Source organism: Phycodurus eques, chromosome 18 (genome assembly GCF_024500275.1).
Source record: "Phycodurus eques isolate BA_2022a chromosome 18, UOR_Pequ_1.1, whole genome shotgun sequence".
NCBI lineage: Eukaryota > Metazoa > Chordata > Actinopteri > Syngnathiformes > Syngnathidae > Phycodurus > Phycodurus eques.
In genome coordinates, this window is record NC_084542.1 from 6,907,150 (window position 1) to 6,934,122 (window position 26,973).

A 26,973-nucleotide genomic window follows, 5' to 3' on the forward strand; every position below is an offset into this window, starting at 1 on the left:
AGAGAAGAACGACTCATCCCCACCTCGGTCCTTCTTCTGCCGGGTCCTGCGAGCTGCTGTCCCATTTCATCTCCTTCTGCTGTTCCTGCTGCTGCTCCCATGTTTGCTCCCCCAGTCAGAGAGAGACTCGAGCTGCACTGTTGCCAACAACTTTGCCCGATCTTTTCATCCCATGTTACACTACACAAATGGACCCCCACCCACCTGATTAAGAGATGTGCATGGGGGGGGGGGGGGGGGGTGTAGACTATTGACACGTTCTAGAGTGAACTAACTTAACCCACCTTTTACTAACACTGACACCTGTAATTTAAATGACATCATAGTGATGAAGTCATACATTTACAAAAAAAAACAAAAAACATCCAAAGTCTACAAATATTATTTTTATGTATTTATTCAACAAAGACCCATGAATGAAACGCATCCTCATACACAACAAGGGCCAACAGATTGTGGCATCTGCCATGTTTTCAGAAACTGGGAAAAAAAAAAAAAAAAAATCAATTTTCGACACCCTGGGCTGAGTACAGAGAAGTCAGGCAAGTGAACCACTACACCCTGACTACTGGAAACAAAATATTGACTTGAATCATTTTTCAATTATATTTAAGATGCAGAGGTGTGGCTCGATACATTTGTCCATATAGTATATAGTCACCAACATCATTTATGTCGAAAAGGTAGTTCATCAGGTTGTAATTGTATTTTTAAAATACTAAACATTTCATTCTCTCTACTCAAGAAAAAAAACACTCAAGATTTCGCAAATTTTTTAATGTACAGAAATACAAACCCAATTCAAATGAACTTGAGATGTTGTCCATCCATCCATTTTCAACACCGCTTATCCTGGTTAGGGTCGCGGAGCGCTGGAGCCTATCCCAGCTGACTTTGGGCAAAAGGCAGACTACACCCTGAACTGGTCGCCAGTCAGTCGCAGGGCACGTTGGGATGTTGTCTTTAAATTTAAATAAAAACAGAATACAATGATTTGCTAATCATGTTCAACCTATATTTAATTGAATACAATACAAAGACAAGATATGTAATGTTCAAACTGATAAACATAATTGTTTTTAGCAAATAATCATTCACTTTGAATTTTATGGCTGCAACATGTTCCAAAAAAGCTGGGACAGGGTCATGTTTACCACTGTGTTACAGCACCTTTTCTTTTAACAACATTCAATAAACGTTTTGGGAACTGACGACACTAATTGTTGAAGCTTTGTAGGTGGAATTCTTTCCCATTCTTGCTTGATGTACAGCTTGAGTCCAGGGTCTCAGTTGTTGTATTTTACGCTTCATAATGCGCCACACATTTTCAATGGGAGACAGGTCTGGACTGCAGGCAGGCCAATCTAGTACCCTCACTCTCTTACTACGAAGCCACGCTGTTGTAACACATGCAGAATGCGTCCATGAAAAAGACGTTGCTTGGATGGCAGCATATGTTTCTCCCAAACCTGTATGTACCTTTCAGCATTAATGGTGCCTTCACAGATGTGCAAGTTACCCATGCCATTGGCACTAACACAGCTCCATACCATCACAGATGATGACTTTTTAACTTTGCGGACCACAGAACACTTTGCATCAGTCCATCTTAGATGTGCTCGGGCCCAGAGAAGCCGGCGGCATTTTCTGGGTGTTGTTGGTAAATGGCTTTGCAAAGTAGAGTTTCAAGTTGCACTTACGGATGTGGCGCCCGAACTGACATTTACTGACATTGGTTTTCGGCCTTGCCGCTTACATGCAATGATTTCTTCAGATTCTCTGAACCTTTTGATGATATTATGGACCGTAGATGATGAAATCCCTTGCAATTGTACGTTGAGGAACATTGTCCTTAAACTGTTCGACTATTTTCACACGCACTTGTTCACAAAGAGGGGAACCCCGCCCCATCTTTGCTTGTGAATGACTGAGCAATTCAGGAAAGCTCCTTTTACACCCAATCATGGCACCAACCTGTTCCCAATTCGGCTGTTCACCTGTGGGATGTTCCAAACAGGTGTTTCATGAGCATTCCTCAACTTTCTCAGTCTTTTTTGCCACCTGTCCCAGTTTTTTTAGAATGTGTTGCAGCCATAAAATTCTAAGTTAATGATTATTTGCTTTTTGTAATAAACTTTATCAGTTTGAACATTAAATATCTTGTCTTTGTAGTGTATTCAATTAAATATAGGTTGAACATGATTTGCAAATCATTGTATTCTGTTTTTATTTATGTTCAACACAACGTCCCAGCTTCATTGGAATTGGGGTTGTAATATAATAATTTATAACCACTACTGCTGGATCTTGGTCTTGCATTTCTAATAATCACTCTATTAGCTATGTCTATATTTTTGGTATATTAAAGAGCTTTACATTTTGGACATTGTCAAAGATTCATTAATTTAACTACAGTATATGTTTATTATTGTGATTGTAGTTGGCATTGCAAAGTAGAATTACTCAAAATATAATACCACATTATAACTACCTACAGTATGTGATGGTTAAACAACAAAATGCAAACTCCAACCACAATCAAGCATACTGGTATACTCCACTGGACCCCCACAAATCTGCGAATAATTGACGCTCATTATAATTGCATTGAATTTTTTTAAAAAATAAAATAAAAAACATTTCAGCCCCCCAAAAATTTAATAAGCGAGGAGATACAAACATAACAATTTCCCACGAAAAATAGGGCTTGGTTAAACAAATTTAAATAAAATAAAATAATACAACTAATCTGCAAATAGGAGAAGCCGAAATTAAAAAATATATATTCAAATAGGTGAATCCACAGGTTCCATACCGTGGGTATGTGTGGGTCCAGTGTAATATCTCCTTGCCACATTGTTGTCTTTGTATAGGCAAGACTATAAGGTGTTGAATTGGTCTCGGGTGTACCTAATAATTCTGCATGGTGTCAATACAACAATTTTTCTGCATGAAGAAGCAGACGCTCTGTTAAAATGTCAAAACAAAATTGGAGGCTTACAACTTAAATCATGTTTTCCCAATGACACAATCATTTATTGTATAAGTGTACTATGTGCATTTTAAAACATACGTTTACATTTATAAACATGATTAAGCATGGCTAGTATCTGTGTAACATTTAGCTTATTTTATGACAAATAAGCCAATCATAGTGAAAAGAACAACTCTCCTTGGTACTTCCAGGTGTACTGTACAAAAAGAGTGTTTACGAGATGATTCACGATTAACACGTTGCCCAGCAGTCTTTTCACTTCAAATGTTATGTTTACACATGGCGGTCAAGTAAGTGAACACCAGATATGAAGCAGTGATATTTCATGTTAAAATAGCACAAAGCAAACAGGCCGAACTGGTACAAGCTTGATTTTTTTTTTTTTTTTCACACAAGAAAATTCAGTGAACATTTCAATATTTTTAACAATGCGTACAACAGCGCTAGCCACAAGAAAATACAAAAATAGTTGGTTTTTTTCCCCCTCAATTTAAAATTCCAACAGGTAAGTGCAACTTTGTCCGAAGTACAATAATGGTTACAAACCTGACAAAAGATTTTGCAGTGAAAGATGTTAGGTGCCAGTAGGAGATATAAATTGCACTTGAGTGCAGGGGTGCCCCATGAATGTTTGAAAATGATGATTTATTAATTACACTTTTTTTTATCTATCTATCTATACCAGCTACATATAGTGACAGGCAGAACAATTAAATGTTCTTCCATTAGATGGCAGAAGGTACAATAAACCTGTTGCCATTCATACAACAGAATATGTCATTGCTTCATGCGAGTATATCACCTTTAAATTTGTCAGTCATTATTTCATACTTTTTGTGCCATTTTTGTTTTGTGGTATGTCATGGGATTTTTCAAATGTAAACTATGTGCCTTGGCTCAATAAAAGTTTGGAAATACTGCTCTGGTGAGCTCACTGAAATAACATTGACACACAATCTCTCCCTGGTCAGTGAAAAGCATGCACCTCCAAATCGCCCCCCCCCCCCCTTTTTTTTTTTTTTTTATCCAAAACAGGTTATAGAATTTATTTTTGCACCATGTGCTTTTTCATTGGACACCAAGAAATTGGGGAAAGTATTGTCAAGGTAAAGGTTTTGATGGAAAATACTTTGAAATACTTTCTTGCGGTTTTGTTTTCCTTTGGTCATCTAATAAAAGCTGGTAAGTAGTGGTCGAAGGGCTGAGCTTTCTGCTCCCATAAACAACTGGGAATGTGATTGTAGACACTGAATGGTGGACTCCTGCTTGGCATCTTTGCAACTGACTGTAAAAATACAGTATGGCTCACTTTGTTCTATTTTTTGGTTTATTCAAAATCATTCCACGATTAATAAGATCTGTGTTTTAACCAGGAAAATGTCGACGAACATAATCGAATGAGTAGTAATTTGTACCCATAAATCCCTACTTCAATTAATGAGGTCGCCCTCTGCTGGCCAATCCTACAGGTTTAAGGCACTTTTCATCTACTTCCTAAACTTGTCTAAAGTATTAGTGAAGGCTAATGCTGGGTTTATTCATTGTACTTTTATTCCATTTATCTAAATAACAAGATTAAGGCACTATCTCCAGTTGACGTTTTCAATATAAGGGGGTTCTTTTCGTGTGTTCTTCAACAGTGAACACAAGAGAGCACAGCAACAGGAAAGCTCAATAACCAGGATGACAACATGCTCAGAATAAAAGGATCTCCAAGATGGCACCAGCATGGATCAATTGTTTAAGTAAACAGTATGTTGTTTTTGTCACTATGTTTGTCTAGCACGGTGTGTCTGCGTGTCATTACTGAAAGGAGATTATCTTTTCAAAATAGAACTAGTGGCCATCAAGTAAGAACGAGTGGTACTTATGGGCCTTGATGTGGTAAGGCAAGAAATACAGTACTGCATGAGTTATGTTTAGGATGATGTGAAACGTTTGTGCAAAGAAAATCATGAGCGTCTACATTCAAAAGACTGAATTAAAAAACACCTCATCACAGTCTTTTTTTTTTTTTTTTTTTTTTTTTTTTTTTTTTTAAACCAACGTTTAGGCAAAGTGATACAAATCATTACGAGTGAATGCGTTCGAAAGCCAAGAGGTGACTGGATGGCTACTGGGCATCACCTCAGTTGTCGGTAGTGCAGCTGTTAGAGGAGGTGCTACTGGAACCCTCCTGCTTGGCAGGAACCTCCTTCTGCTCCGAGGCCTCCTGTTGCAGACCCTTAGAGGGCAGCCGGGTGCTGTGCATGATGTGGGCATCCAACATCTCCAGCAGCAGGTCATACAAAGGCACCATGTTCTTCATTTTCATGCAGTGGAGATGGTCCATGCCCTTGTTGCTGCACATTGAAGAGGTAAGACACAAAATATTGTTGTTTTTGTTGTTATGTACAGTGTCTTCCTGCTATGTCATGGCTCATTGTTTGCACCACAGCTATATCGCTGATTAATAAGCAATCGTTTTTTTTAATGTTGTTTTTTTTTTTACCAGGGATTATTCCGTCACCAGGCGAGCAGATTCATTTTGCGGAATATAATTTGCAGTCTGCTTCAATGTTGACATCTGTGTTTCGCTTCAAGTCTAATGTCCACACGGCTGATAGTGCTCCCGCTATACCCGTCTGGAATGTATGTCGTATGTCGGGCTGGTGAAGTGGTATCTGTGCCGTAGTATCAGAACATTTTTACGATAACAAGTACGAGTACAGACAAGTGATGTTTCTACGATTGTCTCCCATTTCTTGACAGCAAGAACATTAGAAAAGACACTAGGGAATACTTTTAAAAAGGTGGGGGTTTTTTTATAACAAATTTAAGTGTGTTTTAATAGGTTTAAAAGTGTATAAAGTGCGTGGGAGGTTTAAAAGTATTTTTTTAAAGTTTGAGATGGTCTATATCGCACATTTTCATCCATTCTAAGGTAGGTTTATAGTTTAGTGACTATATCTCAGGTGTCTAATCCCTCACCTGACATGGCGGATATGTGAGAGCAGCATGAGCAGGTGTGCCAGGCGGGTGTACTGCTGGCGGAACGTGAGGCCGGTTTTGGCGATGGCCCACACGAGGGCGTCGGTCACCGTGTCGAGAAGACTCAGCAGCTTGGAGCGACTCTGCAGATCATCGCTGCCCTCAGGTGAGGCGAGGCACATGTCTGGAACAAAAAACTGCATGTGAGGGGAAAGATCTTTTTCAATGGATGCTTTCTCCATTTGCAAGATCATTCCTAAAGGTATGACACAGCTGCTGGCTACATCTCATGTTGGACCACAACAGGTGACTATGTAGACTCCCACTACAACATCACTGATAAGATGGGAGGAATGCTTGTTAAATATAGAGAACTGAAAACGGATATGGACAATTTGACCTTGATCACTGAAGCGCTGATAAGTAACAAGTACTGATAGGACATTTAACAGCAACACCCACAGCCATCTTGTGGTGGTTGTGTAAAAAAGCACACAAAAGGTTGTTCCAAACAAATAAAGATCAGATGACAAATGTAACAAACAGAAGACTGAAAAGAAACCCATAACCTTGTTTTTGTCTTCTTTTTTTTTTCCATTCACAAGTATTAGGGTTATTGCTCCAAAAGAGCGAGAAGGTAAAAGCTACAGAAGCCCTGAAAAAAGAGCGTGTCCTAATTTGACCATTAGCCTAACGTCAATCAAATTTAACACGATTATTGGTGGGGGGAAAAAACAGGCAAAAGCATCCAAAGCGAGTATGCCGAAAATGACGACTGGGAGCGCTCTGAAAAACAACGTCTCCTGATAGCGTTTAGCTCAGACAGATTGGTTGATCATCTTGATGATGTTATGATTAACAAATAAATAATATTCTCACTCTTAAAAGGTCCCGGATTTTGAAAAGATAAAAATCCTAAAGTGTCTGCATGCTTTTGATCAGTGGTGTCAAACATATGGCCCACGGGCCAAAACCAGCCTGCTAGGGGGCAGAATCCAGCCGCAGGATAAATTTAAAAGTGAAAAATACAAGACATTGTGGTGGTGGAGATTAAGGATAATTTGATAGTTATTATACTCCTGTAAAAATGGAATGGTAATAATTCCTACATCTTTATAAGTTGATTCAATTTTAAAGTGCAGTACTCTATATTTCAGTTCCTTAGTTTTGCGCCTTAAAATACAATCACTGTGATCAGTTATTATTCAAACATTGCAGATGACAAACTGAAGCAAAATATTGTCAAGAAATTTGAGGTTGCTTTGTAAAATTATTTTGTTTGAATTATTTCGATTTTCCTGATGTATTAAATTTGTTTTGCATTCAAACAAAGGGAAACACATTATTTTTTATTATATAAGGCATGGTAAGATATTAGTGGTCTTGCCCCTTTGACATCAAATTAGACTTTATGTGGCTCAAGAACTACAATGAGTTTGATAACGCTGTTTTAGATGCTATTCGAAATGACGAGTGTTATTGTTAAAAAGACAAAAATGTCTTTTTTATGTTTGGACTGGAGAAAAATAGAAAGAAAATAGAAAGAGAAAATATTTTCACCTGATTTATACCTGAAAAATGAAGGTTAAACGTTGTCTCGGCAGGTTCAAATCACAGTTTGTTTTTATGTGCACATGGAGATTTTTTTTTTTTTTTTAAGTCCAGCATCTGTTATTGATCTCCATCAAGTCCTGAGGTAACACTTCTGTTCTTTCAGCAGCTAAAAACATCACAGGGTCTTCCAGCCAGTGATGAGCTTTTTACACTGTCCACTGCTCCAAATATTAAAATCAAGTTGAAGAGACAGTGCAAAATTTCTAACACTTTTTATCAAAGAGTGTTCATGTCAAATAATGTTTATGATCATTCACAACCTGAGGGGAACTGGAGTTACAACCCCAATTCCAATGAAGTTGGGACGTTGTGTTAAAGATAAATAAAATACAAATAAAGTTTATCAGTTTGAACATTAAATATCTTGTCTTTGTAGCGTATTCAATTAAATATAGGTTGAACGTGATTTGCAAATCATTGTAACCTGTTTTTATTTATGTTTAACACAACGTCCCGACCCGACTTCATTGGAATTGGGCTTGTACTTTTTTTTTTTCAAATACTGCAAAATAGCAGCACTGAAACACATTAAACAGTAACTGCAAAGTGAAAATGGCCCGTTTAATGACTTCTCTGGGCCTGTAAAATAAGATGTTGAAACCTCGACTCAAATAAAATGTGACATTTGATATATTGTTTTCCATAAAAAGTCTTCACTGAAAACTCCTTTTCATTCAGAAGTCCTATAAATGTCTGCCCCTTCAAGAGCTGGATTTCAAATGATAGAAAATAGACTTTTTATTGTTTGTATACAAATAGTTGGGTCTCTGGTGTGCCTCCCAACCCATCAAGTTAAATTAAACAACCACATAAATCTTTCATGTGCCTATTTCTGAAGATTTGCCTCTGCGCGAGCTGTTCTGTACCTCTGTCCCACTGTGACAAAACGGGCTAATTCACAAAATTAACCCCCCGCCCCAGTTTCTTTGCCCCTGACATGATCAGCTAGGCTGGGCAAAGATCCAGGGCCACTTTCAAGCAACTGAAACATTATCGCACAAAGGGCGTTATTATGCAGAAACACTCACATACCCTAAGGGTGCGACACCCCTGCTATCATGTCAAAGCCAAGAGCTAAGCAGCCCTGCAGTGAGGTTTGCAGGATGCACAGATTGGTGTTAGCTAGCTAACAGCGTTAGCTTCGGATAAGCAGTAGTTAGCTGCCGAGCAGCCGGCTGGACGCACACTCGCAAGATGCGCGATGACGAGACTCGCCGTTGACCCAGCAGTATACTGTATCGGGCGGAATAAGGACTCACTCGCATAAGACAAGCCCTCCCCCTAAAAACGGGCTGATTTAAGCAAGACGTGTAAGAATGCTAAGTAGGTGTGTTATAATTGTCGATGTATTATATTGAACGATTGACATTATTTCGGTATTTTGACAAAAGCATGTCACAGCTATGTTATCAAGACACTTTTTTAAATTGTGGGGGGAAATGCATAATATGTCCCCTTTAAAGTGTTCATTTAATGCATATTATTATTATCCATCCATCCATTTCCGACACTGCCTATACTTATTAAAGATGCAGGTGAGCTGGAGTCGATTCTAGCTGACTCTGGGCGGAAACAGGGGTACTTAGACTCCCCATGCAGTCAATCGCAGAGCACACAGACCAAAAACTAATCAGATTCACACCTATGGGTGATACAGAGTTTTCACCGACGTGCTAACCAATCATCCAACATGCTTCCCTCTTATTATTATTATAAGAAGTGGTAGTAGTGCAATGTTACTTTGAGATACGAGTGACTCGACTTTTTCAAGATATGAGCTGTCGTTTGGCCCGTTTGTCGCTTTGACTTGCAAGTGCAGACTTCAGATATGAGGACTGCATGACGGCAGTGAACTCAACTCAGCTCACTTCATAATAAGCAACACTTTGGCAAAGAGTGAACAATTCATCATCAAAAAAGAAAAAAAAAAAGAGGCTTCAAAAGCTGTTTATTGCCACTTCCAGTTGAAGTTTACTCTCAAACTAAACATAAAACAAAGAATTCAACCTTGTGTAATTAAAACAACCATATAGCTTAGCCTTTCAGTCCGCTAGCTTAATGTTAATGCTGAATAGCATCTATGTTGCGACGCTATAATCCTTTAAGCAACGGAGTTAACATCATCAGCACCACATGCCAACAGGCAATAGAACAATACTCAGTCATATATTCTTTATCCTCTACGAAGAACGACTAATATTAGTGCCATACTGATGAGCTGAGAGAGGAGTTATACATCTCAATTTAACAGTACATTGTTCCCCCCCTATATCCAATTCACCTATTGCGGATTGGGTAAAATCATATTAACATTGCTGATAATTCACCATATCACGTGATTTCTTTCCATGTTTTTTGAATTGTGGTGGTAAACTAAGCATATTCTAGCTAAATCATGTAAAAAAAAAAAACAATTGACAATTTATTGAAACACAGATTACAACAGATAAAATACCTGTATAGTACAGTACAAAGGCTCAGTTGTGCTAAGCGCTGCTATTTCCGAGTGTCTCTGAACGCATCCCTTCTCTGTGTCTGTGGGCAAGCCGAGAGAGCGTTTGTTGACGGTGTACGTTTCACAGTAACCGTGGTTCGTCACGTTATCAATAAATGTGAGATAAATAGAAAAACGTCACGTGTCGGTGTCTATCACTGGAGGACGTTACAATACATTTATGTCAAGCCCTACGATGCCGCCCAAACAAGGTACCCGCTGGCTGGCAGTTAGCGCCGGAGGAAGATGATAGCAGTAGCAGCTATGTCGCAGTAAAGATGGAACTTCTCGACCCGTTGAAGGAAGGCAGACCGCCACAAGGTTTGTGCCTATCTGTATGTAGGCATTATTGCAGAAATGAATCTTCGGTCCACTTCATAAAGAAGGATGAAAATAATATCAGGGAGACAGCTGCAATGCTCTTGCCGCAGTACAATCGGCATCAACATTAATGGTGAGTACCCATCCATCCATTTTCCGAACCGCTTCTCCTCACTAGTACTTTCATTTTAAATGTTGTTAATATTATGTATGTTTAAGAGTATAAAAAGTGTTTAAGGGTCAAATAAATGTTTATGAGTACAGTAGAGATTAATAATAGTATGGAAAACATGAATTAAGTGTGGGACTGGGGAGATTCATACAGATTAAAAATCTGTAAAAGAAAAAAACTACATCGCGGAATTCACTTATTACAATCTTGCAGCTTGGTTGGTTTTAAGCCCGCGATAAACGAGGGAGCACTGTATATCCATATGTATGTCTTATACTGCACCCAGGTGGCCAAGGTGGGCACACCAGAAAGAGCAGCACAATAGCTATCAACTGATGCAGTGTTTTTTAAAATTCTATTTAATTAGATCATATTTGCATGTTTCTATAAAGTATAATAATATGGAGTGCTATTTTTCATCATTATTATTAGTAGTAGTATTTTTTTGTATAAAATGAAAAATTTGAGGGAAGGCTGGCATTTCCATTCATTTCAAGAGGAAAATTTGATTTTGATACGAGCATGGTAACGAAACGAATTCATCTTCAATCTCAAGGCATCGCTTTATTACCCCATCAACAACCACCATAAGCATGAACACTCCCAATGCAAGAAGCTCCCGGTGGGCCCTGCAATGGTCTTCGGGCCTTTCTTCTTTCTAACAGGGTTTCTTTTTTATCTCACTAGCTTATCTGTCCGCTGTGTGAACATTTTAAAAGCAATCTCTAAACTTTTTTTTTTTTTTTTTTGTATCTGGTCCAAGAAGACCTACATTGTCTGCTAGGCTGATTTTCCAAGAGCTCTGTCAAAGGGCCACTGCAAAGAGCCATTAAAATTGGCCCAGGTATATTTATTAAATCCTGTTTTTTGGGCATAGTGCTACATGTGCTCTGCAGAGCTCCGGTAACACGAATTCATTTTATTTTCTGACTCACAGCTATTATACAAATGATGAGACATGATGAAAGCTGTGCCGGAGAAGACGGCGCAAAAACACGAGCGTGGTGGGGCCAGCTCAAAGGTAGACAGCTCAGCAGCAATGCTCGAACCGTTCTCCCCCCCCCCCCCTATAGCAGGTATCGCCTGATTGCCACAGACATGAACGTACACACTTGTGTGTTCTGTTGGAGCTGGACAACATCACACACAAAAACATTCACCAAGGGCATGGCTGGACACACATGGAGCAGCAGTGTGCATGTGTGCGTGTGTGTGTGTGTGTTTGTCTGTCTGTGTGTCGACTCACTGGAGTTAAGGAGGATCATGGCCTTGAGGCAGACATACTCCTCCCTCTGCAGCTTGAGTTCTCTCACCCGGGATGTGGCGGCTATGAGCATGTCAAAGATCTCCACAAAGCCCTGGACGCAGCTGCCCTCTTCTCTGCCGCACAAACACAACCATTATTATTTCCTCTCAATATGGATACAAAAGTAACACGGAAAGGAAAATAGTTAAGTGAATGCAAAGCAAGTCGTGCATTCATGTTATTCTGCAACTAAATGGTTAGCTCTGTTTTCAATAAGGCTCCAAAATATTGGTTAGCGATTTTTATGACTGAACAATTACTGTATATGCTAAAAGAAAGAGATGTAATAGGACAAATCCACACACGTGTACAGTGGAGTACCGTATACTCGCGGCACCAATTCATCTATTCACAGATTTTTTAAAAAGTTCCCTTTTTTTCTTTGTTTTTCTTCTTTTTTTTTTTTACTTTTTTCCCATTTTTTTCCATTTTTCCCCCACTTTTTTTTCTTTTTGTTTTTTCTTTTTTGGGTGGGAACCAACTCCAAAAAACACATTGGCATTTTCACTACTGTACTTTCCCACATATGAGGCCAATACGGTAAGTATACTGCAAAAACGCTGAAAAAAAGAAATAAAAAAGATCGCTACAAACCACACATTATATTTTCGTGCTAAATAGATTCGTTCCACAAAACAATGTGCGCTGTTTCAGGGCCACGGTTGGTGAAAACCACATATAGCGAGAGAACACTGTACTGACTGCAATTTAGGCATCTGTGCATAAGGATTGTTTGTGTGAACATAGCCATATTGGGTATGTGCCACTTAAATTGTAAATGGCAAAAAATAGAGGGTAAGAAAAAGATATAGGCATTAAATGGAATTTGGATTTCTGAGTGTAAATCCAGCCTCGAGGCATTATGATGGTGTCATGTGCCCCTGTGGAAGTGTGAAATCCAGAGACAGGAGATGATGTAGTAATATGCTGAAAAAATCAGGACAGTACACGTTATCTTGATTAATTTTGACCTCAAATGTACAAACATCTGCAGAGGAAAATTAAACCCATGCTATAATGGGCGAAAATATCTCTATATGGTGTTTTCAAATAGGAACTTTCCTGTTTTTACCTGTAAACAGCAATCTTACCTTATTTATATCATCTCTAATCTATAATCCGTGGTAACCAGCGTCATCACCCTGCATCCCATACTTTCTTTTCCACTTGACTTGCTCCATTTCTCACAGAATTGCTATTTTTCTATTCTAGATTTCAACTCGTAAGACATCTTGAGACTGTGGACGTTGCACGGTAAAATATCTTTCGAGCTACAAAATGACCTCAAAATCTGTGATGCCAAAAAGGATGTTATTGCTTCTGGAATGAGTTGAAGCCAGTCACAGCATCTCATATCAGTCCCCAGATAAACAACAACCCCTAGTGAACAGGGGACAGCATCAGAGCAATGTGTCAAGACATACTATATCTTCAACATTATTGGTTTTCTGTCCAAAACCCTTTCATTGATGAAGGTTGGAACCTGAACCAACTATTTTGTTCTTTTAATGAATCCCTTGAGAAATGACAATGTATAATATGATGTGTTCAAATCATGATTAAAAAAAAAAAAATACCTGCTCAGACTGAGGTCAGGTGAGAAGATGAGTTTCCCTGGGTGGTTGACCGACCTCCACATCAGTCCTATCATTAGCACCTCCAGCCAGCAGCACTCCAACAGGTGCACCTGGTCCAGAAGACTGAGCTCCACAAAACCTGAAGAGGTCACAGTGTAGCATGTGTGTAATGCTGAGCACTGACAATGTCAAACATCTTATGCAGGCAACTTTTCTTTTCTTTTTCTTTTTCTTTTTTTTAACCTGTCCTGTTTGCCTGCTTGGTCATGCAGTGTGGTGGATTTGTCTGCCATTGTATTCCAGGACAGTTTTGGTGTGCAACAGGAGCGTTTGACATTCAGTACTTCCTCTGTGGTTATTTGTATTGTGCCGGACATTTATTGGAAATGCAGTTGGACAGACACGGTTTATAACATATATAGAGAAAAGCAAGAATAGAGCAAAAAAAAAACAACAGAACAATAACAGTATAACAGTATATGACATACTGTATGAGTGCCCCAATCGAAAGTTAATCATAGACGTGGAGGGGTGCGGGGTGCCCTGTCTCCCACGCTGCATAAAAAGTTGTTGGTTTTTTTCAAGCTTTCTGCACGGCCTGGTACCAAATGGTGGTCCACGGCCTGGTGGTTAGGGACCACTGGTATAAGAGACTGATGTGGGTGCTTGAACCCGACCATTTAAAATACAGTGGAACCGCGACAGAACGGACAAATAGAGGCGAGGGGTCGTCCTATATTGCCGATTGTCCGTTACATTGAAGCACTTTTTTTTGAGCACCCATATTACTGTACCGTACAAAATTATTGTTTTGTAGGTTTTTTCGTGGCCTAAAACGCCAAGGACAATAAAGTTATTGTTAATAAATATTTTAAAAAGCTTCGAAATTTTTCAATGTTTTTTTTCACATTTTATCTAAACTTACCACGATGGTGTTCTTGGTCATGGTGAGATTGTTGATGTACAGTACTTATCATTGGCGAGTCACTTTCATGAGTCGCGAGGAATTAGTGTGCTTCCTTGTTTAAAATCTTTTGCCAAAGGCTAACGGCTTGACAACAAATATTTTACTGTAACAAAAATAGCATGTTCCAGACTCCAAAGACTTGTGTTTTGTATTCGTCAGCGTTAACACGCCGCCACACCGCTCTCTCTCACCGCTGCACTCTACGGCACAAGAGACAATAGCTATAACCGTCATGATATGGCCGCCACGTCAATGCCCCATGGCCACTACGTAGGCACGTGAGGCACGTCTTTTGGAATTGGATCCAGTCATATCGTATATCTGTGATCTGGAAATACATCAGTCCCATCCTCTGCCTGCATTGTGCCACAGCACCAGTAAACAAAAGCGCCCAATTCTGGAACTAACAGACTCTGTCAACGGCAGTTTAAGTGACAAATGGAAACAATTTTTAGACATATTGTTCAGCCCCAACTGTCCGTTCATCTGATACCCGTTATATCGGGTTCCGTTTTATCAAGGTTCTACTGTACTTTTTTAATTACTGACAGATCCAAAACACACCCACCTGGGATCTTTTTAGCCCAGCTGATCATGTGAACCAGCTCTTTATCAGCGAGGTTGGTCAGAGACATCATGACGTTCGCTTCGGTGAAGGGTCTCTTCAGATCCTTCATCAGGTAGATCTCAGGCGGCTCCGCCTCCATTATCCGCTTTATCAGCTGCTCCGGGGTCAGCACAGGCGGGTGGAGCTCGGCAAACGCCACTGGTTCAGTTAACGCCTTCGCTCCGTGAGCCTTGCTATGTGAGGACAAACCGCTCACTCGCCTCCTCTGCTGGTTCCTGTAGCTTCCACGCTCCTTACGCATGCCTGCATCAGCAAACAAAAAATGACAAAAATAAATGAAAAAAACATGACATTGCACAATACAGGGAGTGAGTCCACGGTTTTAGACGGAGTTACGTTACTATGGAAGGGACATCATTTAAATCTGTACTTCAGTCGGAACGCGCCATTGTCAATCAGTAAGCTATGCTAACACAGTAGCAAACTCATAATTACACTACAGTGAACCCCCGCTATATTGCGGTTTGACGTTTGCCAGTTCATTGTGTGCCGTTTGAAACCTCGGAACTATAAAACATGGCTCACCACATTTGGTCATGCCAGCTTCATAGCACTTGCGAAGACGGCACGCCTGACAACTCTTACGGCGGTTCTTGTCTATGGTGCACTGATTGGTTGCCGGGCAGATGTAGTCATTGTGGCCTGAATTAAAGATGACAGGACAGATGAAAGTCAGGATAAAGCTAAGCAAGGACAAAGTCAAACCAACACAATTCAATCAGAATCTGCATATATTTGCACTGCGAAAGATTAAAATCCCAGGGCAAATTCACAAAACTCCTTCGGTGACATTTACTGACAAATGTTTGTTTGCCTCACCTTGAATGCTCCTCTTGAAGAAAGCCTTACACCCTTCACAAGACCAGACACCATAATGGTAGCCAGAGGCGTAGTCCTGGCAAACAGCACAGAAGTGGAGGTCTGCTTTCCCACCCGATGACACCACAACTTCCTCGCTTTCCTGGGAACGCCTGTGCTTGCTAACAAACACGTGTGTCAATAAAGGTTTATACCGGGCTACACTAGACATGCATGTGTTTGATCATTTGGTTGAAGTTGGAAACTAGTAATGTCCTGACAAAAAACATTTGACTTGATTTGACTTTTGACCATACTGTAGCTCACTGGCGCTGTGGAGCATCTTGGATGGAACAACACTGAAAATCAATAAGGTCCTTGCTCAGATGCGTTGGAATAACATAAAACAAATAGTAGAGAGGAGACCATAAACATGCAATGATTTGAATTTGGACCACAGCATCTTAGATCAGATCACTGTTTAAAATCAATATTCTTCATGGTCTGATATGGTGCAATAAACTTGAAGCGCACCGGATGAAACTGTGACCAATAAAAAGCTGATCATGAACATGTATTCATGGGTGCTTGTTTTGACATGGTGCAATTCTCTTAAAGATTGGTAAGAAATTGTGAGGAGTAGCGAGATGAAGAGGAATCTGTTGACTTATAACCCCATCAAAAGGTTGAAAAACATAACCAGAAGTAGTGATAATGAACAATGATTTTTAGTTCAACATCAATAGGGATCCTACTCGGAAATGAAATAATCTTAACAATGACTGGGTGAGAATTATGACTTGTAGACAGGGAACTGGTACTGATTCGAACTATGACGTCAGGCATATAGGTAAGTGTGCTGTGAGAGATCATCAGGTGTGCCACAGAAAATGATCTAATTTCACTTCATTGTTGTGAAATCTTATTTATTTCAAACAAATGCATCTGTTCAGCTACTGTATCTATGCCAGTAGCATACAGTGAAAGGCACAATTCCACTAGAAGCTCCTCATTTAATTGCTCTTGCTGAACTATACTGGACTCTTTAGATCAATTAAAAACTGTGGTCCAAACTAAAACCTGAGTCCTGGTTCAGTGAGAGAACTCGCACAGCTAGACAGGAGTGCTGCAAAGCCGAATGCTGGTGGAGCTGCAGGTTTCCTACCAAATTCTAAAAGAATGTTAACGCAACTACCAATCCACTTTTAAAGAGGGCAAAAGAGAACACCTGTCAAACCTTAATTCAGTCTAATTGTCACAATTTATGTGTGTTATTTTAAACCATTGACTGTTCTTAGTCCCCCTTAGCCTGTTTGCACAGAGTCAACCTCTGAAAGGTACAATAGATTCCTGTACTTTTGCATTGGTAAGGTTGTTACTGCTAGAGATGTCCTTCCAAACACTACATTTGACCCAACTGACCCAATTTCATGTGTTTGATTCATTTGAGTCTGTGTCTTTAATGTTTATAGACGATGTGGTTGGCCAGATTAAGCCATCATGTTCCCCTTGTGAATCTGTCGCTCCTCATTTTTTTGAAGACTTTTTACCTGGATATAGAGCAGTCGGTTCTGGCCATTATTAACAGCAGTCGGGCTTCTGGTGTTAAACATGCTGTTGTGCAACCACTCCTGAAGACACCTTGCCAAGATCGTAGTGTGCTAGCCAATTTTAAACCCATCTTTAAACTACTTTCATTCCAAAAATCCTGTACAACGTTGACCATGATTTCTTCTAATCTGGGTTTTAAAATTCTGCATAGCACAGAGTCATCTTTATTAAGAGTTATTAATGACATCCTCCTGGTAAATGACTCTGAGGACTGTGTGTGTCTTGTCCTGCTGGACATAACTTGATGCTGTGGACCAAAATGTCTTCATGGTTCGGTTGCAGCACTTTGCAGGCATTAATGGTAGTGCTCTGGCTTGTATTAGATTCTATTTGTGCCTTGGTAGTTCTGAGTCACACACTGTTTTCTGGGGTTCCACAGGGTTCAATTTTAGGGCCCCTGCTTTTCTCCTTGTATTTGCTGCCCCTGGGTTCATACATTACTATGCTGATGACATTCAGATTTACTGCAGCAGCTTTCTCTTTAAAACCTATGTTATTATGCCTTGAAGACATTAGAACCTGGGTGATCCTGAGCTTTTTAAAATGTAATGAAAACAAAACAGGAATTATGGTATTTTGTCCCAGTGGTCCTTGTGATTACCCCACCCTAACGCCCACCATCGTTGGCTTGGGCCCCTTGCTTCACTATGTAAAGCCAACAGTCTCAAACTTGGATTTTAAGTTGCACAGTGATTTTAAATTAGCAAGGAATGCCATCTCCAAATTGGTTGTGTTAACCCCAGCTTTATTTATTTCTTTATTTTAACCCTAGGCAGTTGGCAAAGGTTAAGCCCTTTCTTGCACAACAGCATTTTGAAACAGTAATCCATACCTTCATCACATCTCACCTGAAATAATGTAATGCACTTCACTTTGGAGTCAGCCAGTCCTCCCTCAAACATCTTCAGTTACTTCAAAATTCTGCTGCCTCTGAACTGGAACTCTCACATTGCTCCTATTCTGGCCTCACTCCACTGGCTGCCTATGCGCTTACAGTTCGTTTTAAGAATTTTTTCATTTGTTTTTAAATTTCTACATGGTATCACCCCGCCTTACCTCTGTGAGCTGCTCAATCCCTACGCTCCTGCCCGTTGCCTCGGGTCAGCTGACCAGTGGCCTCTGGAGGTACCAAGGTCAAACAGGAAGCTCAGAGGGGATAGAGCTTTTTCTGTTGCTGGTCCCACACTTTGGAATGACCTCCCTGTGCATATCAGAAAGCCCCCTCACGATCCATTTTTAAAACCTGTCTTAAAACCCATTTTTATTGTTTGGCTTTCAACTCAGCATGAAACTGCTCTTGTTTTAGTGTTTTATTGTTTTAACTATGTTACTGTTTTATTCTTTGTAATCATTTAATATTCTATTGTTATATTTTTATGTACGGCACTTTGCTTCAACTTTGGCTGTTTTTTTAATATGGTCAAAAAAAGTTGAGTAGAAGGCAGGATATATATATATATATATATATATATATATATATATATATATATATATATATATATATATATATATATATATATATATATATACGTTGTGAGATTTTTCTAATATAAACAACGGCAGACAACAAGTGATGTAGTGTCCTACCCGGCAGTCAACTCACTGTCCCCTGGTGACAGCTCCACCCATGGACTCTGGACTGGCTGGCTCTGCTGTGGGCGTACCTGGGATGGGTGCAGTGGTCCCGGCGGGCCCATGTGGCCGTGGTTGGGCCAGAATAAGGAAGGTCTTAGGGACTGGTGCACAGGCGAGCAGTCTGAAAGTCCTGGCCCGGCGTAGAAAATGGTTGGACTGTAGAAAGGGATGGTGGTAAAGTCATGGCTGAGGTCGGTGTAAGGGGAGGGGATACAGATGGGTTGGCTGGTTTCGAGGGACAGACCCGGGGAGGAAGCGTTGAGGGTGGGGGAGAGGACACGACAGCCCACTCGACTGGAGTCTACCTCCTGGAGCTGAAGGAGGGGCTGACCCTGGTCTGTGGCCATCACAGCTACAAGGTTGTCTCTCTATGGCTGGAATTCCTACATTATCCATGTAGGATAACACCGTCTGAGATATAATACCACTTCTCCACTCCACAAGTGCAAATATCCTTAATTTGTTACCAATGAATCTACTGACAGCTTCCAGTATATTACAACTGAGCTCTGATTGTCCTGTGACTTGGTTTGGCTTAACTACACTCACTGTGAATTTCCAGTGTTAGGATGCATTCTGTATCTCCATCAATGGAGAGGTAGAGAAGCTTGGGTTGATATTCCAAAATATCCCAGAATTAAGAGAAGATTGAGCCGGTCTAAACCAAGGACAGGACAATGTTCAGTCCTTTGGCCAGCCATGAGCATTAGGGGTCAACTGAGGCAGACAGGACATCCCTGCAAAGCAAACAATTGGGCTTGTTAAAAAAGCCATGACAGTGTTGTGGCAGAACATGATGATCTCACACCAATGTTGACCTTTTAGAGATGTCCCAAGAGACAACCTAACAAATTTTAACCATGTGAATCATTGTTCTCTCAGCACCCTCATGGACTAAAAACAATATATGCACAATTTTCTCATTGCTTTATTTATTGTAAACAATATTTACACATGCTGTCAAATATAAACTGCACATTTCTCAATGTCTTACCACTGCAAGCGTACATACAAAACTGCACCTTATTTGTTTAACTCCACTCCAACTTTTGTTTTATACATTGACTTGCTCCTTTTAAATCCTACACTTAGCTCTATGTGAGTGGAAACTTGAAAGTAAGAAAATTGATTCCTTGGTGTACTTTGTTTCTTTACAGTGCTTGATACAATAAACCACCATTCCAATGTCCATTAAATACACCCAACACATTGACCTTTCTCATTGAAAAAGGATACGCTCTCCAGACCAAATTTAATGGGATCCTCCTTAGCCTCCTTTACAACATTTTATGGAAATCAGTTGTTTTTCCAAACAGACTGTACATACAACCCAACGCCCAAAACTTCTTCTGCTGTACTTTGTGCAGAGGGAATACAGCCTTTAAAAGAAAAGCTTTTTAGTATTTTCTCCCATCCATTAATTTTCTATAGCACCGGTCGTCATTAGAGTCACGGGTGAGCTGGAGCCTATCCCAGCTGACTGTGGGCAGGAGTCTTTAGGCGGGCGACTTGAAAGTCTTCCATCCGTCCACTACACAATCAGTGACCACAATTTAGAGTCATCAATGAACCTAACATGTATGTTTTTGGAATGGGGGAGGAAGCCAGAATACCCAAAGAAACCCCACAAAGAGCCAATATTCAAACCCAAAACCTCAGAACTCTGAGGCAGAGCTGCTAACTACTAGTTTGCCGTGCTGCCCTAGTTTCTCCCATTACAATGTCAGACAAAAACAAAAAGAGGCAGCATGTGACTCTACAGGACTCTAGTGTTACTCTTACTAAGGTTGTTACCATTACGATTTGTAAAATTCACTTGTCAGATTTTTATATTTAAAACCCTTTTTCAATAGAACTCTTCTATGTGTATTCTAATCAGACAAATCAATTTCTTAACTACAGGCAAGCTTGGCAAAGTTACTGTTGTTAAAGGTCAAAAATCAGTGAAGCCACCCTGCGTGGCATTACGTCACTGCAAAGCTTCAATTTGCCTGCTCTATTTTGGATATTTTACAAGCAGCATGTACAAGTTAGCGAGATCAGGAAATATGATTAATAATGTACTTTAAACAGGCACCTGTTAGATCAATACGCAACACAAACACACCAGTTCCCAGGAAAGGAAAGTTTACTTTTACAACATCTGATACAGTATACCCAGCAGAGTTAATCATTCCTGGGTGGCAGCAGTCTCGTCTTCAATCCCAGTTGGAGAACCTTCTTTGCTCCTTTTTGGCATTGCGTTCATTTATTGTCAGCTTATTTCTACACGAGTGAAAATTAACCATGTACCAGGGAGTGATCTATCTGGTCGAACTTCACACTTTAGTTGGGATCATAATTTGGTGAAATGTTCATATCTATTATACATTGACGATGGAATTAAACTAGAGAACGTTCCCAGATCACAATGACCGTGTGAGGCGATCACAGATTAGTAGTAAGGAACACTCATTCAAAGTTGCAATAACTAAAGAGAACAATGGGAAAAACATTTTACCTCACTCAGGTTTTCAAATTGTTGTTTTGTTTAAATTTTGAACAAAAATCCCCAAGGTTTGGATAGAACAGCGCTTGAGAAGGACCTTATGTACCCGTTCTTTTCTACCTTTGATTGCCCTTTCTCTACAAAACTGATCTTCATCACCATCGATAGCAATGTTCCTGCACAAATCCTGAAGGGTTTGGAAAAAAAAATTCAATCAATTAAGAAATAGTGGCTGGCAGTACCAAGCAGTGTAAACCCACACCGCAAACCATGCAACACGGCAACAGAAGTGGACCATCATGAAAACATTTCAGTTGGCAAGTGGCACCTTCGTCACACACAAAGCGATTGAGCACCACACGTGTACAGACTGCAACAGAAAAACTGCCGCCAATACATATCACAATTAAAGCGCTATGATCATTTATTAATTCAATAAAAATGTTTTTTTTTGGTTTGTTATTTTTGTTCAGTTTTTTTGTCCAGGCACGCGTGGCGGTTGGGGATCCCTGTTATATATTATTGATATCATTATCATAAGCACTGGTCAGGGGTTGATTGCTCTGGTAAGTGTATGCCAATGTTGGCATAATGCATCAGACAGCAGTCCAACTAAAAGAAAGAAAAGAAAAAGAAAAAAAACTTCATGGCAGGGGCAGTTTAAATACATTTGATAGCTTTCTCCAAGACTCTTTTACAATATTATTAGTACATGGGTCATATATTGTAATTGTATTAAAAATTTCAAGTCCAATAGGATGTTTCACCTCCCAGGCATGCTTGACTTACTAAAGCACCTGACTCACATAAGAGGAAAAGTGCCTAAATCGATGGGAGAATGCACGCAATACCAGGGAACGCCCACATTTTAGGGTTGCGCCACCCACAGCGCGTATCTGGCACCAAGGTGCGTAAATGACACACTTGATGGGAGAATCCGCGCAGCCACAAAAGTGCACAACTGTGCACCTTTTCCCTCAACGCACTTGGGAAAATATGGCCCGAGATAAGTTTGGAAAAAATTGCAGACACTTCTTTTTTTTATAACATACTAATATTTATTCATAACAGTGACACAAACCTTTCTATTTTGGATTTTGATGTGTGATAGAATGTGCAGTATTCACAATACATTAATAGCGCTGATTATTTTCTTATGCAACACAATTGTTTGACTGTAACCTCAATCATTTTTCACCATCCTAAACTTCACTGTTGTATCAATATTTATTGTATATTATCAGTCTTTTCAAATATGAAATAAATAACTGAGAAAGCAGAGGAGTGCGTTTCACAAACCACCATCAAGCTTCCATTGTATTTTGTATTGCATTAAAGTTATTTAGGTTTTTATTTTTCATGATTCTACGTCTAATGTATCTGTGTTGTCACTTCCATTTCTGAAATGGTGTGAAGTTGTTTCCCTGGGTTTTAGATGTGTGTACTGTATATACATGTAAACAGTGATATCTGATACGGGTCACGTGAAAGTAAAAGTACAATGTAATATCATTATACAGTCCAATAAATGAGAGCCAACTAAGGTTACAAGCAGGCACACAGCAGAGTCCTCCACAGGCCTGACAGTCCACACTACTGCATGTAACCTTATAACCATTGATTTTCCATTTCCTATTGAATCATTCGCTGGAAATGACAGTGAGCACACCAAATGCCTCCAAAAAAGGAAAGGACAATGGTACAAAATAGTAGATTGTGAATGACTGTCTCTGAGATTCGCATATATTATATTCAAAAATACGGGTAGAACAACTTTTTGGGGATGTTTCTCAAATAGTCTCACAATTAGTTGACCAGTGTTTGAAAGGGGACTCAACACTTTCCAAGATGTATTCCCCCAGCATTATTATAATTATTATTATTATTACTTTGCCTTTTGTCTTCTAAATTTGTGTCCCTAAGTTTTCCTCTGCAAAGCGAGTAGAGAAGGCAATTTGAGGTTGAGACAATAATGTTTGTCCAAGTGGAGTTGCCGTACAACTTCTTGTCCATCTTTAGCAGCACATTGGGTAACCACAAAGTCAATGAAATATTAATGCTTAGACAGCCGTACGTTTTGGGCATATGGTTTACCTAATATAATTTGGGGAGAAAAACTGTCCAACATTGGATGCATATTAATTTTTTTTTTTAATCTATTTTTTGACTTTCTATTTGCGATCCATCAGTTGTGATTCACTGGTTAACATTAGACTTTTTTTTTTTTTTTTAAATAAAACAAATATAAAATGTGGCATTTCTTTACATGTCAATGTAATTTTGGAGTCTGAAAATGGAAACATTTGAAAACAACATTGGTTATTTATGTATAGTTTACGCTGTTGTCTGACATGGCATGCACACGTCGGCATGCACAAATCACAGCCAATACACCAACTATGGAATGCTATTGTATAGTTTTTGTTTATAACACTTCTCCAGTCAAGTACTTTTGTTTTTTGTTTGTTTTTGTTTTTAACTTCACTACCACTGTGACCAGAAGGGTCGTATTACTGACTAACGTCAAATTCTGAAATGATAGCCCCACTGATAAATGGTGTTCACAAGATGATTTTGGGGGAGACGTGAGCAGCTGGTGCGCATAGGCAAAGTCTTTCTTGACAAGTTGACTGTTGTTTTGACTATATCGTCGATACGTGAAATGTTTCAAAAGTGCAAAGAAAAAGCTTTTTCACTTGATCATTCAAATGCACCCTTCAAATGATCATTAGACATGACGGTGATTGACTGGTAGCGTTAGCCAGACATCTAAAGTCAAGAAACACCAGCAAGTTAAAGACTTTTAGAGATCTACGCGAGGTTTGAAGTTTAATGACGCCGACTGATAGCTCACTAGTTGAACCGGTGTGGGTATACTTCAACAGGGACTCCATCTCTGAAGCAATTAAAGTAATTCAAGACCAATGCTTTTCACTTTGATTGACTAAAGTATACTATGCACAAACAATACAATACAAAAACGACACTGTCTTCAACCGTTAAGCTTCCAATAAACTTGCGACTGTATCCAACCAAGTGACTACTAAATCAGATGAGTCACACTAGGGGAACAACAACTCCCCCCCCAAAAAAAACATGGCGAGAGTGTGCCTCTTAAATTGCCATTTGGGGGTAAACGCAGATGCAGAGGATTTGGCCGCCCCCATTGGAAGCGTTGACCTTGACTTTAAAGCTGCCTCCCCTCTTGTAATACATGTATTGTGTGTGTGTGTGTGTGTGTGTGTGTGTGTGTGTGAGGGAGAGGGGTACAGGCACTCCCCACTAATCATCCCGCTTCCAATAAACAATGTGAAAGTCATAAACAATTGTGCAGAATTGAGCAGCGTGACATTTGATGTACATCTAATGCATTGCTATGTGGTACTACAGTAGTTAATACACGGGTAATGGTAAATATTGAAAAGCTAAAGTGGCTAAAATGGCAAGTTTAGTCCTCTACTGTTCACCATGCAAAGCGCTAACTGCGCACTCGTATCAAAATGAGGTTCATACAAAAGTTTTTTTTTTTTCCATGAATATATAATTAATCAAGCTTGAACACCTGTTATGATACATTCATTACATTTGCAAATATTTTACATGCGCACACACTCCCACCACGCGCACAAAAGGTCAGAGCCAAATAAAGCCAAACTATAAATGACACAACTCTTTCCCAGCCATTAAAGACAAGTCCATGCTTTGAACACAAAAGCTCAAGGCCGACGCCGTTTCCCATCCATCCATTCCTCCCAAATAAAACCTCCCCGCCGCCTCCTTAATATCACGGATATGAAACGGCTGCGCACCAAGAAGCTGCAACCTTCCTCAGTTAAGGAGTGTGTGGTGGGCCGTGGCAGCCAGTGGGAGTCAATAGTGGGAATTTTAATGAAGAAAATAACTGCCCTGTTGATAACCGACACAGAAAGTAAAGTAGAGCATGACTTTGATTCACCCAAAAGGCTACTAAAAAGGGGAGCACATTTCATTTTTTTAAATCAAAATTGTTTTATGTTTTTGAAATGTTTTCAAAAGTAAAAAAAAAGAAAAGAAAAAATGGAGATGTGGGATTTCAAACATTTTCATTTTACTGTACATTCTATCACGATGGTCCGCCTCCAATTCAGTTCTTGAGAAAAATGCACTTTAAATCTGTTGTGTTAAATCCGCAGCAGGAAATATGCATTTATGAACAACAAAAACCCATTCAAAAGTTACAAAGCTAAGATAATGAATACACTGTGTGTACTAACCAAACAAAAAAAACGTGTTTTTATAAAGTGGGCCTACTGTATCTCTGCACATGAATGTTCACGAGATGTGTACCGGCTGGTCCACCAATAACATAGAAGCAGTTAATCTGGGGGCCATGGTAATGGAAAAGATGCTTCTTTATTACTAGCGATCGACGGAATATTAGTTTGAGCTCTGATTATTAGAGATGGTTGCTCTAAAAATAAATTCATGACATTTATGATTTGTTGTACTCAGGTACACTAGGAATGGTAGAAAGGTTGATCATCATTTATAAAACTGCAGCGCACTCAAAGTTTAGAAGGTGCTTCGAAACTGTCAGTCGCAAATAATTGTAATCTTGCCAAACTGTTAGAATTTATGATCAAACATTTGCATTTGCAAGGCATCACATTGCGCCGTGCGTGACTGTGAGAGCCAAATCTGAATCAAATGAACCTTGCAATCAATCAGGAGGGAGCAGCAAGTTCACTCTCGCATAACATTCACTGATCAATACATTTTGCAAAAGCCAAAAGACAAAGGACCAATGAAGCAGTATACAGTTCCGAGCGGGGGGGGGGGGGGGGGATAATTATCTCCTCCGGGCGCTTGAGTGATAGCAGACTGTTGTTTGCACAGTGATAAGAGCTTGTTGAAATGTTCTCATAAGGCTTGTTTCAATTCATACCGATGGCCCCGTGCACACTCCTCCCTCCTCAATTGTCCTCACACTCCAACTAAACCACCTCGAAACTGGTACTACCGTGACGTCCGACGGAGATTCTGCTCACAGTACTCGTGATCTCTTGCAGGAATATTCTGTCACCTGTTTAACCGACCAGTGAATCCAGTGGCGTTCAAGTGTAATCGGATTAAGCACGCACACACAGAGCCGCGGGGTCTTCCACTTGTTGCTTGAGCAGAAAACGATTTGACATCCAGCGGCTGTAGATCCCAATTTGAAGCGAACAATACCGTTTATTAAAATAACAAAACAACAACGCTCACCTCCGCTGCCAGATGTGGCCGCACAAAGTTGTCACAGCTCTGCGCGGCCACGACAAATCACTCCGCGATGTCTCGACACACTCAAGTGTGGGATGAAGTCACCGCTGGACGGAGTTCGCCCAAAGGTTGCGTTCAAAACGCGCAACTGCTGAA

At 39.9% G+C, this 26,973-nt stretch overlaps 2 protein-coding genes across 10 annotated transcripts in view; one reads left to right on the forward strand and one right to left on the reverse strand.

Moving 5' to 3' along the window:
- LOC133416762 (nesprin-2) overlaps window positions 1-3,913 on the forward strand; it is a 71,159-nt gene extending 67,246 nt beyond the window's left edge. For all 8 annotated transcript variants that reach the window (XM_061703912.1, XM_061703911.1, XM_061703913.1 and 5 more), the window contains one exon: window positions 1-3,913. In XM_061703912.1, coding sequence (XP_061559896.1) covers window positions 1-208 — 208 coding nt within the window. In that variant the 3' untranslated portion in view covers window positions 209-3,913.
- Window positions 3,424-26,973, reverse strand: esr2a (estrogen receptor 2a). 2 transcript variants are annotated; one of them, XM_061703919.1, is made up of 9 exons: window positions 26,821-26,973; window positions 19,041-19,825; window positions 15,864-16,024; window positions 15,570-15,686; window positions 14,985-15,287; window positions 13,450-13,588; window positions 11,813-11,946; window positions 5,966-6,149; window positions 3,424-5,337 (listed from the first exon to the last, which is right to left on the reverse strand). In XM_061703919.1, the coding sequence occupies exons 2-9, from the start codon at window positions 19,433-19,435 to the stop codon at window positions 5,124-5,126; spliced, it is 1,647 nt and encodes a 548-aa protein (XP_061559903.1). In that variant the 5' UTR covers window positions 19,436-19,825; window positions 26,821-26,973; the 3' UTR covers window positions 3,424-5,123. The 2 variants fall into 2 exon arrangements, with proteins under 2 accessions (XP_061559903.1, XP_061559904.1); XM_061703920.1 differs by lacking the exon at window positions 26,821-26,973 and having other exon boundaries at window positions 19,057-19,164.

Coding starts and splice junctions, on each gene's coding strand:
- esr2a (XM_061703919.1), bottom strand. CDS start 19,435: ATGGCCACAGACCAGGGTCAGCCCCTCCTTCAGCTCCAGGAGGTAGAC. Junction 15,687..15,863: donor CTTCAAGAGGAGCATTCAAG/GTGAGGCAAACA, acceptor TCTTTAATTCAG/GCCACAATGACTACATCTGC. Junction 5,338..5,965: donor TCACATATCCGCCATGTCAG/GTGAGGGATTAG, acceptor TTCAATGTGCAG/CAACAAGGGCATGGACCATC.